Genomic DNA, 20,494 nt, shown 5'->3' on the forward strand with positions numbered 1-20,494 from the left:
TGAGATGCAGTTACAAAGCTTTCATGATTTTTAGTCATACAATGATAAAACATCCATCCCTCCACCAGTGCACATTTTCCACCACCAATGTCCCCAGTATCCCTCCCACCACCCTCACCCCATCCCACCCCCTGCCTCTATGGCAGGCATTTTTCTTCTTTTTTAAAATTTTTTTCTATTTTTATTTTTAGAAAATTATTCACAATAGTTTATTACATTTAATATTCTAACACCAATCCCATCACCATGCACCTTCCCACCACCATAAGAGGAAAGTGTGTGACTATTGTTGTATTTCATCCTGGAGCCATTTAAACCCTTGTATAAGAGATTATAGGCATGTATATTAAACCCAAACAAATGTGTGCTACTTTTGGTATATCAGTAGGCTAGAGTGTAATTTGCAGCGGCATGCTTCAGGATGATCAGATGGCGCTGACTTTTGGAAGTTTTATTTCAGGGTCTCTGGATCTTGGCCATCAATGAAATTATATGGCACTGGGGGCAGTGTGTAGGTGTGATTGCCAAGCTACTGGAAAACTAGGGATCACTTGTTGTTTCAATCTTAAAAATGTCTTTAGCTAATATATCATGGAGGGTTCTGCCTACATATTCCTCCATGTACCTTATGGATTCAGGTCTGATACTGAGATCTTTAATCTATTTGGATCTGACTTTGTGTTTGGTGTTACACAGAGGTCTGGGTTCATTTTTTTGCAGATAGCTTTCCAGTTTTCCCAGCACCACTTTTTTAAGAGGCTTTCCTTGCTCCATTTCACATTTCTTCCTCCTTTATCAAACATAAAGTGTTTGATATACTTGAGAGTCTGTGTCAGAATATTCAACTCTGTTCCATTGGTCTGAGGGTCTGTCGACAGAACAGCGGGTAGGGCATTTGCCTTGCATGTGGCCGACCTGGGTTCGATTCCTCCATCCCTCTCAGAGAGCCCGGCAAGTTACCGAGAGTTGCCCACCCACACAGCAGAGCCTGGCAAGCTACTTGTGACATATTTGAAATGCCAAAAACAATAAGAACAAGTCTTACAATGGAGACATCACAGGTGCCCGCTCAAGCGAATCAAACAACGGGATGACAGTGCTACATTACTACCATGTGTTTTTATTATTATTATTATTTAAATTTTATTGAATCACCGTGAGATAGTTACAAGCTTTCATGTTTGGGTTACAATCATACAATGATCAAACACCCCTCCCTCCACCAGTGCACATTCCCCACCACCAATATCCCTGGTGTACCCCCCCTTTCCCACCCTCCCCCTGCCTCTTTTGTGGAGTATAGAATAACATGACATGAGGCTGACACCCAAGGACAGTAGATACAAGGGCCAGGAGGATTTCCCCATAGCTGGAAGACTGCTTCATGAGCGGAGGAGAAAAGGCAGATGGAATAGAGAAGGGATCACTAAGAAAATGATGGCTGGAGGAATCAGTCAGGATGGAAAATGCATGCCAAAAGTAGATAATGGACCAAACATGATGACCTTCCAGTGTCTGTGTTGCAAGCCATGATGCCCAAAAGTAGAGAGAGAGTATGGGGAATATTGTCTGCCATGGAGGCGGTTTTAATTACTACTGCTTTGTAGTACAGCTTGAAGTTGGGGAAAGTGATGGCACCCATCTTCTTTCCCCCAAGGATTGCTTTAGCTATTTGTGGGGGTTTAATGCTCCATATGAATATCAGGAGTATTTTGTCAATTTCTTTGAAAAATGTCATGGGTATCCTCAATAGAGACCACATTGAATCTATATAATGCTTTGGGGGAAATTAACATTGCCATTTTGACAATGTTAATCCTCTTGATCCATAAACAGGGGATGTCTCTCTATTTGCTAGTGTCCTCTTTTATTTCTTGAAGTACTGTTTTGTAGTTTTCATTGTATAGGTCCTTCACCTCTTTAGTTAAGCTGATTCCAAGGTATCTGATTTTCCGAGGCACTATTGTGAACTTTTTAAAAATATCTCTTCTCTTTTGTTATTTGTATATAGGAAAGCCATATACTTTTAGGAATTGATTTTGTAACTTGCCACTTTACTATACAGACCTATTGTTTCTAGGAGCTTTTCTGTAAAGTCTTTAGAATTTTCTAAGTATAATGTCATGTCATCTGCAGTGATAGCTTGACTTCTCCGTTTCCTATCTGGATGCTCTTGATATCTTTTTCTTGCCTAACTGCTATGGCAAGTACTTCCAGTACTATACTGAATAGAAGTGGTGAGAGTGTGCAACCTTGTCCCTAATCTTAGAGGGAAGGCTCTGAGTTTTTCCCCACTGAGAATATGCTTGCTATAGGTTTGTGGTAGATGGTTTTGACTATAGTGAGGAATGTTCCTTTGACTTCCATTTTGTAGAGGGTTTTTATCACAAATGGCTTCTGGGTCTTGTCAAATGTCTTCTCTGCATATATTGATATGATCATATGTTTTTTATCTTTCCTTTCATTTATATGGTATATTATGTTGATTTACTTGTACTCACAAGTAAATCATCCTTGAACGATCCTTGCATCCCCAGGATGAATCCTACTTAGTCGTGGTGCATGATCGGTTTGATGATTCATTGGATTCTATTTGCTAGTATTTTGTTGAGGATCTTTACGTCTGCGTTCATCAGGAATATTGGCCTGTAATTCTCTCTTTTTTGTTGTGTCTCTGTCTGCTTTTGGTATTAAAGTGATATTTCCCTCACAGAAACTGTTTGGAAGTGTTTCAATTTCCTGGAAAAGCTTGAACAGTATTGGGAGTAGGTCCTGTTTAAAGGTTTGAAAGAATTCACTAGTGAATCCATCTGAGCCAAGGGTTTTGTTTTGAAGGAGACTTTTGATTATTATTTCAATTTCCTCGATAGTGATAGGTCTGTTAAGGTATTCCTAGTCTTCTTGGGTCAGCTTTGGGAGACTATAGGAGTCCAGGAATTCATCCATTTCTTTGAGGTTCTCTTGTGTCGTGGCATAAAGATTCTCAAAGTAACCTCTGATTATCCTTTTAATTTCTGTGGCTTCTGTTGGGATGTTCCCCTTTTCATTTCTGATTCTATTTACTGGGGGTCTCTCTTTGAAATCACACATTTCTGAAAATGTTTTATTCAAAGCTTATTTATCAACCAAGGAACAAAAAGAATAGAAAAATAGAATATTAATGAGTGCAACATAAGAAAAAAAGTAAAAAGTGTTTAAAAAAAAAGCTCAAGCTTTATATACCAATTTGGAAGCACAAATATATTAAGCAGAAGAAGATGCACTACAGTGTTGTTTTGTTTTGTTTTGTTTTTAGCTACTACTTGTCTTAGAATAAAGGATGAGGGGCTAAAGCGATAATACAGTGGGTAGGGTGTTCGCCTTGCACATGGCCGACCTGGGTTCGATCCTCGGCATCCCATATGGTCCCTCAAGTACCACCAGGAGTAATTCCTGAGTGCAAAGCCAGAAGTAACCCCTTATCATCACTGGGTGTGACCCCCCAAAAAATATTTTTTAAAAAATAAAGGATGAAAATATATGACTTATCTGTACTTCTATTAGATGGTAACTATATATGTATTCATACATCAATTATATGGCAGAGTCTCTTGCCCCCGTGCCTGGCTGTTTTTCACTGGGGACCCTTGGAGGCGGTGGGTTGAGTCTCCCGCTCTGCCCCGAGCAGAGCCCTGGCAGCTGAAGACCTCCGGAACTCAGCCACAGCCATGCTCAAGGCCACTCTCCACATGCTTGGACAAGCCTCACACATGAAGGAACCGGCAGAGGAATCCAGGTGTGCTGAGATCTCCAAGCCTGCTCAGATCGGGACTGGGCCTCTTCTGCCCAGATCCATTTTCTAGTAGCTAGGCAGTCACATCCACAAATTTCCCCTGGCACCATGTAATCCCATCAATGGCCAACATCCAGAGACTATAAAACCAAGCTTCACAGCTGCGTGACATCTTATGGCCTAGTTCTCCTTCTCAGAGAACCTGGCAAGCTACAGAGAGTTTCCTGCCCACACAGGAGAGCCTGGCAAGCTGCCCATGGTGTATTCATATGCCAAATACTGTAACAATGATGGGTCTCATTCTCCTGACCCTGAAAGACCCTCTAATGTGGCACCATTGGGAAGGACAAGTAAAGAGAGGCTGCTAAAATCTCAGGGCTAGGATGAATGGAGAGGTTACTGGGCCCGCTCAAGCAAATTGATGATGAATGGATGATAAAGATAGTGATAGTGACATCAATTATATACATGTGCTCACATACTCCAGTGTTATTTCTACACACAGATGACACTGAGAGAGGGCTGTTGAACAGGAACAGGAGGGAGTCTTTTCTCTACTTAATACTTTATGCCTTTTACCTCTAGACCAATCATAATGATTCCCTATTACAAATAAATTAAAAACCAGCAATAAACAATCAAAAAAAGCATTACATTCATTTTAACAGTGTCAAAAGCCCTTGTGGTATTCATGGCTTACACTGTCAGATACTTTTTTCCTTTTGGGTCACAAGCAGCAATGCACAGGGGTTATTCCTGGCTTTGCACCCAGGAATTACTCCTGGCAGTGCTCAGGGGACCATATGGAATGCTGGGAATCGAACCCAGGTCAACCGCATGCAAGACAAATGCCCTACCCGCTGTGTTATCACTTCAGCCTCCGTCAGATACTTTTAAATATCATATGAATTCCTCTCAGTCTCAATTTCCAAATCTCAAACACACATTCCAGAAACAAAACGAAACAAAAAAGAAGCACAGTTTCTTTACACTTGAAGACCAGAAGCCCCACTAAAGGACTCTTATCTCACAGTCATCCAGGCTTGCTTGGCAGCAAAGAGCGAGGTGATGAGCTCATCCCCAAGTTCCAGAGCCAGGTCATATGCTGTCTCGCCCCTCAAGTTCTTCTTGTGGATGTCTGCATCGTATCTGTGAAGGGTATATTGAGACTATAAGTACTCTAAAAGCACTTCAATCTGGAGGCCTGGCTCTTCACTGTCATAGAGGCCCATTAGGGAACTTCCTGACCCCACCTGCCCAAAGGTCCTCAAGAGCCTATTATGACCCCAGCTCTCCAGAGAGGCTTTACCCTAAGACTTTTGAGGGTTTTTGTGATTTCAAAAGTTCAATGGCCAACCTGGGCCATGACTTCAAAGTCCCACACCAGAGAATGGTTAATGGGGTCAATGTTTTCGTTGTACCTTTAAAAGCCCTTCACACTCAGGAAGCTAGGGGAGGCTGGGGATGGTTGCCGCCATTCTGTGCATTAAGGTTTTAGGAACTGGGTCCCTTAGAGGTAGTTAGAGTTGGTAAGGGATTACTATGGTCCTTAGCAGCACCCCTTGCCCAGGCCAGGGAACATACCGAAGCAAAGCAGCAATACACTCTTTTCCTGCCAGGCCAAGCAGAGTTGCTTCATGAAGGGCTGTATTTTGAAGGCTGTTGGAGGAAAACAGTATCCTGAATAAATATTTAGCACCATCAAGATATCAGGAAAGGAGGCCTTGATTCTTTTCATTCTGCCTCTTCCCTTGGACTATTACTGTAAAGATAGTAATACTGTAAAGATAGTATTTTTTTGAGTTTGTTTTAGGGCCACATCTGGTGGTGCTCTTGGGTAACCCCGTATGTGGTGCCAGGGATTTGAGCCAGTATTATCTGCCTAAACTCCTGTGCTATTTCAATGACTCCCATCACATTCATTTTTTTCTAAAGTGAGGAAACTTACAAAGATTTGGTTTAGTTAATACATTCTAATAAATGTTATCTGAGTGAATTTCCTACAAAAGTTTATGGAATACATTGGACATAGTTTCAGTCTTGGTTTGGAACTCTTGGGCACTGTTTATATGAAAATAGCCTCCAGGGTGGAAAGCAAACAAAAAATTCCAGGAAAATGAAAAACACAATAATTCTAAGTTATTCATAGCTCATAAAAGACAAAAAATGTATTTTGACTGAGTAATATACAGTGTGAGAAAAATCCATTTGACAATTGTGATAAGAGAAGTCTACTCTGAGTGGCCTATTATCTTTATTTCTTTGGTATATTACCTTGAACACACAAACAAGAAAATATAACAAAGGAAGGAAGTCTTCATTATGCTACACAAGAAAATATAACTGTGATCAACCTTGTAAAAAATAACCAGGATGGAAAAAAGTTTTGAGACAGAAGGAAAAGGAGATGATGAGGTAAAGGTAGGAAACACTAACGTGCACTTTCATTCATTTATATAACAAGGCAGTCAGGAGCTATCACTGACAGATGATGGTCAGATATTCACGTCTGACATGTTATTTATATTAACAATAATAATTAAAAAACGATTGATGGTGGGATTGATATTTGAACATTCAATGCCCGAAACAACTGTATTATGAACAACTTTGTAAATCATAGTGTTATTTTTATTTTAATTTTTTAATGCTATAAAGTTGTTCACAATGATTCATTTCATATTCTAACACCAATCCCACCACCATTGCACCTTCCCATCATGATATTTCAAATGTGTCCACCCCAAATCCCAAGCCATACCCCCAAAGCAGAACCGAAATAATTAATTTTGTATTGCTCGTTATGAATAATCCCACTAAAATTAATCCAAAAAAGGTTTCCTTAGAGGAAAGTTGTGAAGATTTGGTGTTATAATAAAAATAAAGAAAGAGGGGCTGGAGAGATAGCACAGCGGGTAGGGCGTTTGCCTTGCACGCGGCTGACCCGGGTTCAAATCCCAGCATCCCATATGGTCCCCTGAGCACCGCCAGGGGTAATTCCTGAGTGCAGAGCCAGGAGTAACCCCTGTGCATCACCAGGTGTGACCCAAAAAGCAAAAAAAAAAAAAAAAAAAAAAAAAAAAGAAAGAAAGAAAAAAGAAGTAGCAATAGAATGCCAAAACATGAACGTGATAAAGAAATAAGGGTGGTTAGAAAAAGCATCATTAATCATGGTCAAGGAATAACAGACAATGCTAAAGCAAGAATTATCAGGGTGAATATATTACTCAATGTTGGAAATGCCACTGGCTTTTCTCTCCTGGTCTTAGTTCTGATCACAACAAAAGCATTGCTTAAAAACCCAAAGGCTAAGTATTCTCCTGCCTCCCATTGGTCTGGGGAAGGGACTGCAGGGGCCCTGTCTTGCCATAAAGGCATCATGGTGAAGCAGCCCTGGAAGCAGGTCAAGGAAATGAGTGTGGAAAGGAAGCCTGCAAACAGACACAGAAATGCTGAGGAAACTCAGTAGAAAAAAGCAAAGGCATCAGGGAAGTGCACCCCTGGCCACCTCAAGTGGAATTCAGAAACATGCTGAGGAAAAGTCAGCTTGTTCTCTGTAACCAAGGCAGTGGTGATCTTTAATTTCATTCTTCTTTAAGTATCTGATTTTTCTGCTTCGTGTCTGTTTCCACCAATTCTAGAACCAAGTGTTTCACATTCTAGTGTATAATGAACTTTTGGTACAAAGAAAAAAAAGACATCTTTTATAAAAGTTAGGCAGTCTCATAGTTCACTTTTAAAATTTTGTTTTACCCAGATTTGTAAAAGAGAAGGAGAAGCAGTTGAGCCTCTAAATTCCATCACTTGTATCACTTGTAGTCCCGTTGATCTTCGATAGTTCGAGCGAGTGCCAGTAACGTCTCCATTTGTCCCTGTCGCGAGCTAGTGCAGCCCAATGATATCTGCTCGCTCCAGGAACATGAAGAGCCTCAAATCGTTCATTCAGGGATTTGACGAAGAAATCTGACCATCTAGTTGGTGGGTGGCCATGAGGTCTTCTGACGTCCCGTGGAATCCAGTCGGTAACAGCTCTAGTCCAACGGTTGTCTCTGAATCGCATTACATGACCGGCCCATCTGATTTTTGATGCCTTAGCAAACGAGACAGCATCCCTGATTTTTGACCGTCGACAGAGGTCAGAACTCCGGATTCCTTCTCTCACTTCTAAGTTCCATATGGATTAAAACAGACCCTAAGAGGTTCAAATTGAGCAAGGCATGCACGTACATGAATTTTGCTATAATACTGTAACACTGTCCTTTGGGGAATTAGCTATGAGAAGATACCAGAACTTTCCCTTCATTATATTTCACTTACGGGCCCCACTGCTGGTCAATGTCTGCTCCTCTCTGCATAAGAACAGGAATAGCTTCATGGTGTTTATTCACAACAGCCACAGTTATAACAGGTCTATCGTCATCATCACTGCAGTTGGGATCTGCTCCCTGAAGCATATGGAAAAAGAACAAAGTGACCACAACCTCAGCACCCCAGACTCAGTGCATTCGGTCGTCATCCTATTAAGAGTAACTAACACTAAGTAGCTTTAAGTGAAAAGAGAAGAGAATTAGAAACCCTAAGACTCAACCAACAAGGTAGAGAATTACTAAGTGACTCTAATGAAACCTCTATCTCACATTGGGACAATTGTGGACCACAGGGCATCTAGACAGTTGCTTCTTTGAGAGGGAGAGGTGTTGGGGTGTGAGGGAGGAGAGTACATTGACAATGGATGTGGTGTTGGAATTATGTGTATGAGAAACCATTATTAATAACCACAGAATCTCAATCAATAAAGGAGACACAGAGCCACCTACCAGGGATTCTATTTTCATACGTTATTAATATTCACATAGCCACATACTCCTATTTTTTTTGCTATAAAATCTAGCAATAAGTAATAATTAACTAAGCTTTTGACTTAAAAATGAAATCTAGGGCTGGAGAGATAGCACAGCGGGCAGGGCGTTTGCCTTGCACTTGGCCGACCCGGGTTCAAATCCCAGCATCCCATATGGTCCCCTGAGCATGGCCAGGGGTAATTCCTGAGTGCAGAGCCAGGAATAACCCCTGTACATCGCCAGGTGTGACCCAAAAAAAAAAAAGCAAAAAATAAATAAATAAAAGATCCTTAATTTAAAAAAAAGAAAAGAAATCCATTTCCAGGTGGTTTCCAATGAAATGTACTGTGATAATATCAATATTGAACAAATCCTCCATGTGAAAGAGATAGAGGCAAAATGAATGCTGAACTGAAGTCCTTAGAGACGCTTGTTCTGTTAGCAACACTTACTTCATCTAGCAGCTGTTCAATGACAGAGATCCTTCCTTCTCCTGTCGGTCCAACTTCCTTCAGCAGGAGTCTGTTCTCAGGCTGTGGGATCACAGATGGTCATTTTCACTGAAACAAAATATGCTCTCAAGGCCCACCTGCCAGGGCTCAACACTCAAGGCAAATGTTTTCTTTTCAAGATTAAATCCTGGGACTTAGGATTTAGAGATAGGGGTGTGCGCATGTGGGGGGGGGGAGAGAGAGAGAGAGAGAGAGAGAGAGAGAGAGAGAGAGAGTGTGTGTGAGCGTGTGTGCGCATGTGTGTGCACGTGTGTGTGCGTGTGTGCGCATGTGTGTGCACGTGTGTGTGCATGTGTGTGTGTGCGTGTGTGCGCATGTGTGTGCACGTGTGTGTGCACGTGTGTGTGTGCGTGTGTGCGCATGTGTGTGCACGTGTGTGCACGTGTGTGTGCGTGTGTGTGTGTGTGCAGGTGTGTACAGTCTTCAACAGCAGAAAGACATCTAATACATAAATTATTGGTTGTCACACTAACATTATTGAGGTCAGAACTGCAATGAGAAATCACACACACACAACCACAACCACAACCATCACAACAACCAGAAATTCCACACTAGTTTTATTATTTCTTGAAGACAATAAGGTAAATCCTGAAACTTACTTTGCATACTTTATAACTGTTGAGAAAACATGCTCCCTTGAGAAGGAGTGAGTAAACCGGTAAAGCTGACCTCCTGCTTGGGAAAAGCAGCTACCATCAGAAACAAAAAAAGCTTACTGTTTTTAACATTTTTAGAATATGATCAAATTCTTTTGTTTTCTTTTTGTTTGTTTGCTTTTGTTTTGGGGCAGGGGTTACTCCTGGTTTTGCACTCAGGAATCACTCCTGCTGGTGCTCAGGGACCCTATGGGACTGCGCCAGGATCAGTTTCGTGCAAGGCAAGCACCCTACCACTTTACTGTCACTCCTGTCCCTAAAATTCCTTTTTGTGTGTCATCTCTCCTTATTTATAAAGATTCAAACACTAGATGCTGGAAAACTAAAGGAAATGTGTTTGGTATATTTCAGATACTGCATCCCAAGTGACTCCTAGGGTTTTCTTGGAACTGCCACTCCTTTCCCTTTAAAACAGAAACAGGACACAGCTATTTCCCCCAGAATGGGGCATAACATGAGGTCCCCACAGTCATGCCACCAGCTGCGTCACTCTGGGTGCCCTAGAAGGGGGCAGGTGAGAGCCCTTCCCACCCCAAGGGACCCAGCCTACACAGCCGAAAACCTCCACAACCCAACCACCGCCATACTCAAGGCTGCTCCCCACACGCTCGGGCCAAGCCTCCCGCAGAAATGAACCTATTCCTGGACACATCATAAGACACTCCCTACCCATTCTCCATAATTACCACACCATATTTCATGGGGTTCAGATAGTAGGCAACAAATCATGTATCTGAAAATATGCATATACAAATTTTCAGATACATATACCAGAGCTCACATCACCCAAAGTTTAACAACATGTTAGTGATATCCTATAGAATGTCTCAATGGCTTCTGCCAAAATAGAACAGTCTTCACACTCTTTTCTATATGAATACTTTTTTATAAGCATGTTCAGCAGTTCTTCATAACAGATAATATGAAATATATTGTTTTGGGCTCATCCCATTCAATGTCCAGCCCGTGTCAGGGCTCCTTCCTGGAGCTGCCATTCTAACCAGACCCCAGAGCGGCTGGTTTTCACCCTTGACCTGCGGGGGACAGGAATTGAGGTACACCGTGTGTGCACCCCAAGCTGCAACGTTCTAGGCACCCTCTGCTCATCCCATACAGGTACCCAGCCATGTCAGGGCTCCTTCCCAGAACAATGACCACTAACGTGGCCGTGAGTTATTCTCCCCCTCCATATCCCATAAGAACCGTAAGTTACCCTCTTAGTTGGAACTTCCACTAGGTTAGCTTCACCACCAGAAACACAGCCAATAACTCATTAAGCCCACCTCAATTAATACTGCATCATAAGCAGAATAGTAACAGTGAGTGTGAAGGGCTAAATCACATAGGTCACAACAGTAAAGCAATGCAGAACCCCACCTAGCTTACTTATTGAAGAGGCTAGCCCAGAAGACCCAACAGCAGTGAAGTCCTAGACAACCTCTCTAACAGGGAATTTAGAAGGGAGCTACTGAGGATGCTTAGGGAGCTAAAAGAAACAATGGATAGCAATGCCAATAAAACACAAGAGGATTTGAAGGCAGAAATGCAGAAAATGCAAACAAAATTACAAACAGAAATTTCAGACCTGAAAAACCTGGTAAGTGAATAAAAAAACTCAGTGGAAGCCTTCAGCAGCAGAGTAACAGCTGCTGAGGACAGAATCAGTGAGCTCGAAGATAAAGTTCAGAGACTCTCTAGAAAAGAACAGAAAATAGAAAAGAGACTGACAATCTGGGAACAGATGGCAAGAGAAGATCATGATGAAGCCAAGAGGAGTAATATAAGAATTATTGGAGTCCCAGAGGGATAGGAAGAAAACCCTGATGAAGAAGAAACTGTCAAAGACATCATTGCTACGATGTTCCCAGAACTGAAGAAAACACGTGACCACATTCAGTAGGTTTGAAGGGTATCAGCTACAAGAAATACAAATAAAAATACCCCAAGACACATCCTGATCAAAATGACCAAAACTTTAGAGACAAAATCCTGAAAGCAGCAAGAGCAAAGAAAGAAATTGCCTACAAAGGAGAATTCTTTTTTTTTGGGGGGGGGGTCACACCTGGAGATGCACAGGGGTTATTCCTGGCTCTACATTCAGGAATTACCCCTGGCGGTGCTCAGGGGACCATATGGGATGCTGGGAATCGAACCCGGGTCAGCCGTGTGCAAGACAAACGCCCTACCTGCTGTGCTATTGCTCCAGCTCCTAAAGAAGCATTCTTAAGATTCACAGCCGACTTGTCTGATGAAACCCTCACAGCTCAAAAACAGTGGTGGGATATAGTGAAAAAACTCAATGAAATAAATGCCTCACCAAAAATACTTTACCCAGCTAGACTCTCATTCATAACAGAAGGAATAACACACAGTTTCATAAATTAACAACAGTTCAGGAACTTCATAGACTCAAAACCATGGTTACAAGAACAACAGAATGGGCTACTATAAGACAAGACTGGTCGCTCAAATATACCAAATTTCAACAGAAAAATGGGACAAAACCCCATAACTTCAATGGGCTAAACGTACCAATTAAGACACAGTGACAGAATGGATTAGAAAATTGAACTCAACATTCTGCTGCCTGCAAGAAACACATCTCAACAGTCAGAGCAAACACAGGGCTCAAAGTCAAAGGCTGGAAAACAATCCTACAAGCAAACAACTCCCATAAAAAAGCGGGGGTGGCCATCTTTGTATCATACCACATTGATTTCAGACTGAAGAAGATCACAAGAGACAGTGAAGGTCATTTCTTATTGATAAAGGGATCTGTACAACAGGAAGAACTTACAATATTAAATATTTATGCACCTAATGAGGGACCAGCAAGTACTTAAAACAACTACTCATAGACTTGAAGAAAGACATCCATAGCAACACAATACTAGTGGGGGACTTCAACTCCGCTTTATCACCTCTTGGTAGATCAACCAGACTCAAACTTAGCAAGGACATACACACATTCTTCTCAAGTGTGCAGGGAACATTCTCCAAGAGAGACCACATGCTGAGCAACAAAACATACCTCCATAAAATTAAGAAGATAGAGATTGTATCAACAATCTTCTCAGACCATGATGCACTGAAATTAGAAACAAATCACACACACAAACAGAAAACTAAATCAAACACCTGGGAAATTAAACAGCTCACCTATTAGACAATGAGTGACTTAGAAGGGAAATCAAAGAGGAAATCAAAAGATTCCAGGAAACAAATGAAAATGAGGATATTGAGTTACCAAAACTTATGGGACACAGCAAAAGCCGTGTTAAGAGAAAAGTTTATAGCTCTACACACATTACTAAGGAAGGAAGAGTGAGCCCACATAAGTAACCTAACCTCACAGCTTAAGAGCTTGGAGAATGACCAACAAAAGGAGCCCAATCCGAACAGGAGGAAGGAAATAATAAAGCTCAGAGCAGAAATTAACGAGATGGAAACCCAAAATACAATCCAAAAGATCAATGAAACCAAGAGCTGGTTCTTTGAGAAAATAAACAAGATAAACCTCTAGCAAGACTCAAAAAAATGGAGAGAGAAAACCCTAATAAACAGAATCAGAAATGAAAAGGGGGACATAAGAACAGAAATTACAGAAATTCAAAGGATTTTCAGAGATTACTTCGAGACTCTTTATGCCACGAAACACAAAAACCTTGAGGAAATGGATAAATTTCTAGATTCCTATAGCCTCCCAAGGCTAAACCAAGAAGACCTGGAGTACCTGACCAGACCTATCACCATCAAGGAAATTGAAATGGTAATAAAAAGTCTCCCCAAGCACAAAAGTCCTGACCCAGATGGGTTCACTCGTGAATTCTTTCAAACCTTTAAAGAGGACTTACTCCCAATCCTCTTTAAGCTTTTCCAGGAAATTGAAGTATCAAAAACACTTCCAGTTTCTTTTTTTTTTTCTTTTGCTTTTTTTTGGGTAACACCTGGCGATGCACAGGGCTTACTCCTAGCTCTGTACTCAGAAATTACTCCTGGTGGTGCTCAGGGGACCATATGGGATGCTGGGAATCGAACCTGGGTCAGCCGCGTGCAAGGCAAACGCCCTACCTGCTGTGCTAACGCTCCAGCCCCTCTTCCAAACAGTTTCTATGAAGCAAATATCACCCTTGTACCAAAATCAGACAGAGATACCACAAAGAAAGAGAATTACAGGGGCTGGAGTGATAGCACAGTGGGTAGGGGGTTTACCTTGCACATAACTGACCCGGGTTCGATTCTCAGCATCCCATATGGTCCCTCGAGCAACGCCAGGGGTAATTCCTGAGTGCAGAGCCAGGAGTGACCTCTGAGCATAGCCGGGTGTGACCCAAAAAGCCAAAAAAAAAAAAAGAGAATTACAGACTGATATTTCTGATAAACACAGATGCAAAGATGCTCAATAAAATATTAGCAAATAGAATCCAACGACTCATCAAAAAGTCATACACCATGACCAAGTAGGATTCATCCCAGGGATGCAAGGATGGTTTAACATTCGCAAGTCAATCAACATAATTCACCATATCAATAAAAGAAATAATAAAAACCATATGATCATATTAATAGATGCAGAGAAAGCACTTGACAAGATCCAGCACCCATTTATGATAGAAACTCTCAGCAAAATGGGCATCAAAGGAACTTTCCCCAATATATTCAAAGCCATCTACCACAAGCCCATGGCAAGTATCAATCTCAATGGGGAAAAACTAAAAGCCTTCCCTCTAAGATCGGGCACAAGACAAGGTTGCCCGCTATCACCACTCCTATTCAATATAGTACTGGAAGTCCTGGCCATAGCAGTTAGACAAGAAAAAGATATCAAAGGCATACAGATAGGAAAGGAAGAGGTCACATTATCACTATTTGCAGATGATATGATACTATACTTAGAAAACCCTAAAGACTCTACAGAAAAGCTTCTAGAAACAATAGGTCGATATAGTAAAGTGGCAGGCTACAAAATCAACACCCAACAGTCCATGGCTTTCTTATATACAAATAATGAAAGAGAAGAAAGAGACATTTAAAAAAATACCATTCACAATAGTACCTCAGAAAATCAAGTACCTTGGAATCAGCTTAAACAAAGAGGTGAAGGACCTATACAAGGAAAATTCCAAACACTACTTCAAAAAATAAGAGAGGACACTAGGAAATGGAGACACATCCCCTGCTCATGGATAGGGAGAATTAACATTATCAAAATGCAATACTGCCAAAAGCACTATAAAAATTTAATGCGGTTCCTATCAGGATGCCCATGACATTTTTCAAAGAAATAGACAAAACACTCCTGAAATTCATATGGAACAATAAACCCCCACGAATAGCTAAAGCAATCCTTGGGAAAAAGAAAATGGGTGACATCACCTTCCCCAACTTCAAACTCTACTATAAAGCAGTAGTAATTAAAACAGCATGGTATTGGGTTAGAAACAGACTTTCGGACCAATGGAACAGAGTTGAATATCGTGTTACAGACCTTCAAATATATGGCCACTAAATCTTTGACAAAGGAGCAAGAAATCTGAAGTGGAACAAGGAAAGCCTCTTCAACAAGTGGTGCTGGGGAAAAATGGATAGCTACCTGCAAAAAAATCAACTCTGACCTCTGTCTAATGCCAGGCACAAAATTCATATCAAAGTGGATTAAAAACCTCAGTATCAGACATGAATCTGTAAGTTACATAGAGGAAAATGTACACAGAACTCTCCATGACATTGAAGCTAAAAGCATTTTTAAGAATGAAACAGCACTGGGGCTGGAGCAATAGCACAGCGGGTAGGGCGTTTGCCTTGCACGCGGCCAACCCGGGTTCGATTCCCAGCATCCCATATGGTCCCCTGAGCACCGCCAGGGGTGATTCCTGAGTTCAGAGCCAGGAGTAACCCCTGTGCATCGCCAGGTGTGACCCAAAAAGCAAAAAAAAAAAAAGAATGAAACAGCACTGACCATGCAAGTGGAAGCAAACAGAAACAAATGGGACTACCTCAAACTAAGAAGCTTCTGCACTTCAAAAGAAACAGTATCCAAAATACAGAGAGTCCACAGAATGGGAAAGAATATTTACCCATCTGATAAGGGAGTAATATCCAGGATATACAAGACATTAGTAGAATTGTATAAAAAAAAAAAACCTCCAACCCCATCAAAAAATGGGGAGAAGAAATTAACAGAAGTTTCCTCAAAAAAGAAATGCAAATGGCCAAAAGGCACATGAAAAAAATGCTCCAAATCACTAGTCATCAGGGAGATGCAAATCAAAACAACAATGAGATATTATCTCATACCACAGAGACTGGCACACATTCAAAGAACAAAAGCAACTAGTGCTGATATGGATGTGGGAAGAAACGGACACATCTTCACTGTTGGTGGGAATGCCAACTGGTCCAGCCTTTCTGGAAAACAATATGGACAGTCCTTCAAAAACTAGAAATTGAGCTTCCATATGACCCCGCAATACCACTTCCAGGAATATATTCCGAGGATGCAAAAAAGCACAGTAGAAATGACATCTGTACTTATATGTTCATTGCAGCATTGTTCACAATAGCCAAATCTGGAAACAACCCGAGTTCCCTAAAACAGATGACTGATTAAGGAAACTTTGGTACATCTACACAATGGAATACTATGCAGCTGTTAGGAGAGATGAAGTCATGAAATTTGCTTATAAATGGATAGACATGGAGAGTATCATGCTAAGTAAAATGAGTCAAAAAGAGAGGGATAGACATAGGAGGACTGCACTCATGTGTGGAGTATAGAATAACATCACATGAAGCTGACAACCAAGGAAAGTAGATACAAGGGCCAGGAGGATTGCCCCATAGCTGGAAGCCTGCTTCATGAGCAGAAGGGAGAAGGCAGATGGAATAGAGAAGGGATCACTAAGAAAATGATGGCTGGAGGAATTGGTGGGGATGGAAGATGCATGCCGAAAGTAGATAATGGACCAAACATGATGACCTCTCAGTGTCTGTGTTACAAGCCATAATGCCCAAACATAGAGAGAGAGTATGGGGAATATTGTCTGCCATGGAGGCAGGGGTAGGGTGGGAAAGGGGGGGTATACTGGGGATACTGGTGGTTGGGAATGTGCACTGGTGGAGGGATGGGTCTTTGATCATTGCATGATTGTAAAGCAAGTATGAAAGCTTGTAACTATCTCACAGTGATTCAATAAAATTAAATTAAAAAAAAGAAGTATATTATTTCAGTTGTGTTTTGGGACAGAGGTTGGGGCTTGGGATGGAAACATCCCAAATTTGGTGGTGGGAAGATGTAATGGTGGTAGGATTGGTGTTTTAATATTAAATGTAATCAAATATTGTAAACTAACTTACAAAATAAAAAAATAATAAATTTAAAAAATTGAGTTTTTGCGACAATAGCAAAATAAATAAATAAATACATAAATACATAACTAAATAAATAAATAGAAACAGGGACCAGAGTGATAGTACAGCGTGACAGAGAACTTGCCTTGCATGTGGATGACCATTTTTCATTTCTAGTATTCCATATGGCACCCTGAGCAATGCTAGGTGTGACACAAAAACAAACAAACAAGGAAATAATATCTGCCCCACCTGCTGCTCTCTCTAAAGTCATTGGGATAAGGATGCTGGTCAGGCTTCTGAGTCTTTCAGAAGGTACTAGGTTGAGGCTTAGTCTCCAGGGCCTCATACTCTATGGTGAGTAGCCTGGAACACGGTATTCCAAGAAGTGAACACCCCAGGAGACTTGAGATCATATAGTTATCTATACCAAATGCCTTTTCCTGTGGGAAAATGCACTAGAACATGAACTTGATGTCTCAATTTCAACATCTATGCCTGATGCATATGTGAACAAAAAGAATCTGGGTGTTAGAACATTGTATGACTGAAACTCAATCATGAAAGCTTTGTACTGTGTATCTCATGGTGATTCAATTAAAATATTAATAAAACGGGGCTGGAGTGATAGCACAGCAGGTAGGGCATCTGCCTTGCACGAGGCTGACCCGGGTTCGATTCCCAGCATCCCATATGGTCCCCTGAGCACCGCCAGGGGTAATTCCTGAGTGCAGAGGCAGGAGTGACCCCTGAGCATCGCTGGGTGTGACCCAAAAAGCAAAATAAATAAAATAAAATAAAATAAAATATTAATAAAAAAAGAATAATCAGTAAACAGAGCCGGGAGAGGTGGGGTGCATCTCATATATGGATCCCCACACTGCACACTTCCTCACACCAGTGGGTGTGGCCTGGAGTCCCCAGTAACACTGGGTCCAAGCAGGACCACATTATCAGGCCCAAGTATTAAACCCTCAGGTCTGTACAACCAGGCTGAATATCACTGGGAGTGCCCTTTTTATAAGCAAATTTCATGACTTCATCTCTCCTAACAGCTGCATAGTATTCCATTGTGTAGATGTACCAAAGTTTCCTTAATCAGTCATCTGTTTTAGGGAACTCGGGTTGTTTCCAGATTTGGCTATTGTGAACAATGCTGCAATGAACATATAAGTACAGATGTCATTTCTACTGTGCTTTTTTGCATCCTCGGAATATATTCCTGGAAGTGGTATTGCGGGGTCATATGGAAGCTCAATTTCTAGTTTTTGAAGGACTGCCCAAGCACTGCTGAGAAGGCTCCTATAAAGTGAATAATAAATGAGTGAAAGGGTGCAGGAGTTTCTGTTGTCTTGTCCCCTAACTATGAATGAAAAAATAAAGAAAATGGGAGATTTAGTCACATACAGAATAAGTGGGTGGAGTCTCTAAGGTGGTAAATTGTTATTAGGCAAATGGAATGCTGTAGTACTCTTCCTAACAACACGGGAGGTGGTGGAGAGTATGAGGAATTATAAGCCAGGAAAGCTAACACTACATTAAGCCCCTTCCCCCAGTTTATAGGTAGCTCCTATTTGCAAAGCTTGTTGCGGGGAAGAGTCTCTGGTGTCAGAGGAATCATGATGGTGGCTGGGAACCTGTTGTGTGCTGGGGACGAGGCCTAAGAGCCGGGTGACCGCAAAGGGAAGGAAAATGGACACTGTTCATCTCCACTCCCCCTTCCACAGACCCAGGATTTTTCCCTCCTGCAGTCAAAGAGGGTGAACTCAAGGGAAATGGGGCTCTGAGCAGGGGCATTCAGTCTTTTTCCCAAACTCCAGTTGAAGTGATTTGTGGTCTCTGTTGTTCGTTTTGTTCTCGGACACCCCTGGCAGTGCTCAGAGCTAACTCCTGGCTCTGTGCTCAGGAATCCACCCTGACAGTGCTTAGGGTACCATATGTAAGGGTACCATATGCTGGGGATGGAGCCCTGGTCGGCTTCAAGGCAAGTATTCTACTCGCTGTTCCAACTGTTCAGCCCTGTGGCCTAAATTTTTAAAAACCAAAACTCTAACAGCCATGGGAAACTCTGAAAGGATTACATCAGCAATAGATCAGAAATTGTGGGGGATTCCAATGACTAACAGTAAATGAAATATGAGAGGTAAATAAACAAAGAAGTAGGTTCAGACTCCATCCTTTTTTTCTCTGAAAAGCCCTGCAGCTCAGTGTTAACCAACCAGGAGAGCAGACGCAAGGCAATACTCAAGAGTTCTCCTGCGAATAGTACTGACGGCTGGCAGGAAGGGCAGGAAGTGTTTGTTCTCTTCTTAAACTCTAGAAACTATTTTCCAGAGCTCATTAATCTGTCTAACAAAAACTTCCACTGGGGCTGCTGGGGCTCAACAAGGGAAGCAAAGCTGAGCCCAGGCATCTGAGAGATGCAGGGAAGGCCTGCAGGGCAGGAAAAAGCTCCATCCAGGAGGGCACCCACTAGAGCATTAAACACGCCATCCCCTCGGGGAAATGTCAATGCTTTCTTCTGCTTCCTTACCATATTCTCTCCCAGGGAAACCTTGCCCCACAGGCAGCTCATCCACCCACAAACACCCTCGGGTCCACATGTGCTTACGGAGCATTCATGCCAGGCACCCTGATAAACAAACTAGCCCTTCCTCTGACAATATGATCTGACACGTAGTTGAGACAAACCGAACAAAGTAAATCAGCAGCAGCTGGAACTGACCCTAGAGGAAACAGAAGTGATTCAGGAAACTGGTGAGAACTTGAAACTTATCCTAATTGGGCCAGAGTGATAGTACAATGGGTATGGTATTTGACTTGCATTCAGCTGATGTGGTTTGCTCTCCAGCACCAAGTGTCGTTCCCCTAGTCCCACCAGGAGTGACCACTGAGTGCAGAGCCAAGAAGCCCTGAGCACTACCAGGAATGACCCCCAAACAAATAAACAAAAACGAAAAATTATCTTAATAATTGAGACTTTTTTATGTCCTTATCTATTTTTTTATAATCATTACTTTGCTTTGTGAGGCACATCTGATGGTGCTGTGGGCTTATTCCTGGCTCTGTGATCAGTGATCTTTCCTGGTGGTGCTCACAAGACCATATGTAATGTTGGAGATCGAAGCCCGGCCCGGTTACACCCAAGGCGAGTGCCGCACTACCATACTATCTCTATGCCAAACAATCAAGAAACTTTCAGAGTCTACCTCCATGAAATGAAACCACACTGCTTTTAAAAAGGAAGAAAAAAATGAGGGAGTGTTTTTCTGTTCACATTAATATAAAAACAGACTATTAGATAATCTGAAGAAGACAGCTAAAAGGCCAAGGAGTGGGGCCGGAGCGATAGCACAGCGG

The 20,494-nt window shown here is 41.8% G+C and overlaps 1 protein-coding gene across 1 annotated transcript in view; it reads right to left on the reverse strand.

Annotated features, from left to right (window-relative positions):
- Positions 1 to 3,089: 3,089 nt before the first annotated feature.
- DZANK1 (double zinc ribbon and ankyrin repeat domains 1) overlaps positions 3,090 to 20,494 on the reverse strand; it is a 109,661-nt gene continuing 92,256 nt past the window's right edge. Inside the window, 5 exon segments of the mRNA XM_004614405.2 lie at positions 3,090 to 4,818; positions 4,821 to 4,921; positions 5,357 to 5,431; positions 8,090 to 8,217; positions 9,066 to 9,146. Of these exon segments, the coding sequence (XP_004614462.2) occupies positions 4,784 to 4,818; positions 4,821 to 4,921; positions 5,357 to 5,431; positions 8,090 to 8,217; positions 9,066 to 9,146 (420 nt within the window). The 3' untranslated portion in view covers positions 3,090 to 4,783.

The sequence above is a fragment of the Sorex araneus genome, chromosome 3 (genome assembly GCF_027595985.1).
Source record: "Sorex araneus isolate mSorAra2 chromosome 3, mSorAra2.pri, whole genome shotgun sequence".
In the NCBI taxonomy this organism is placed as follows: Eukaryota; Metazoa; Chordata; class Mammalia; order Eulipotyphla; family Soricidae; genus Sorex; species Sorex araneus.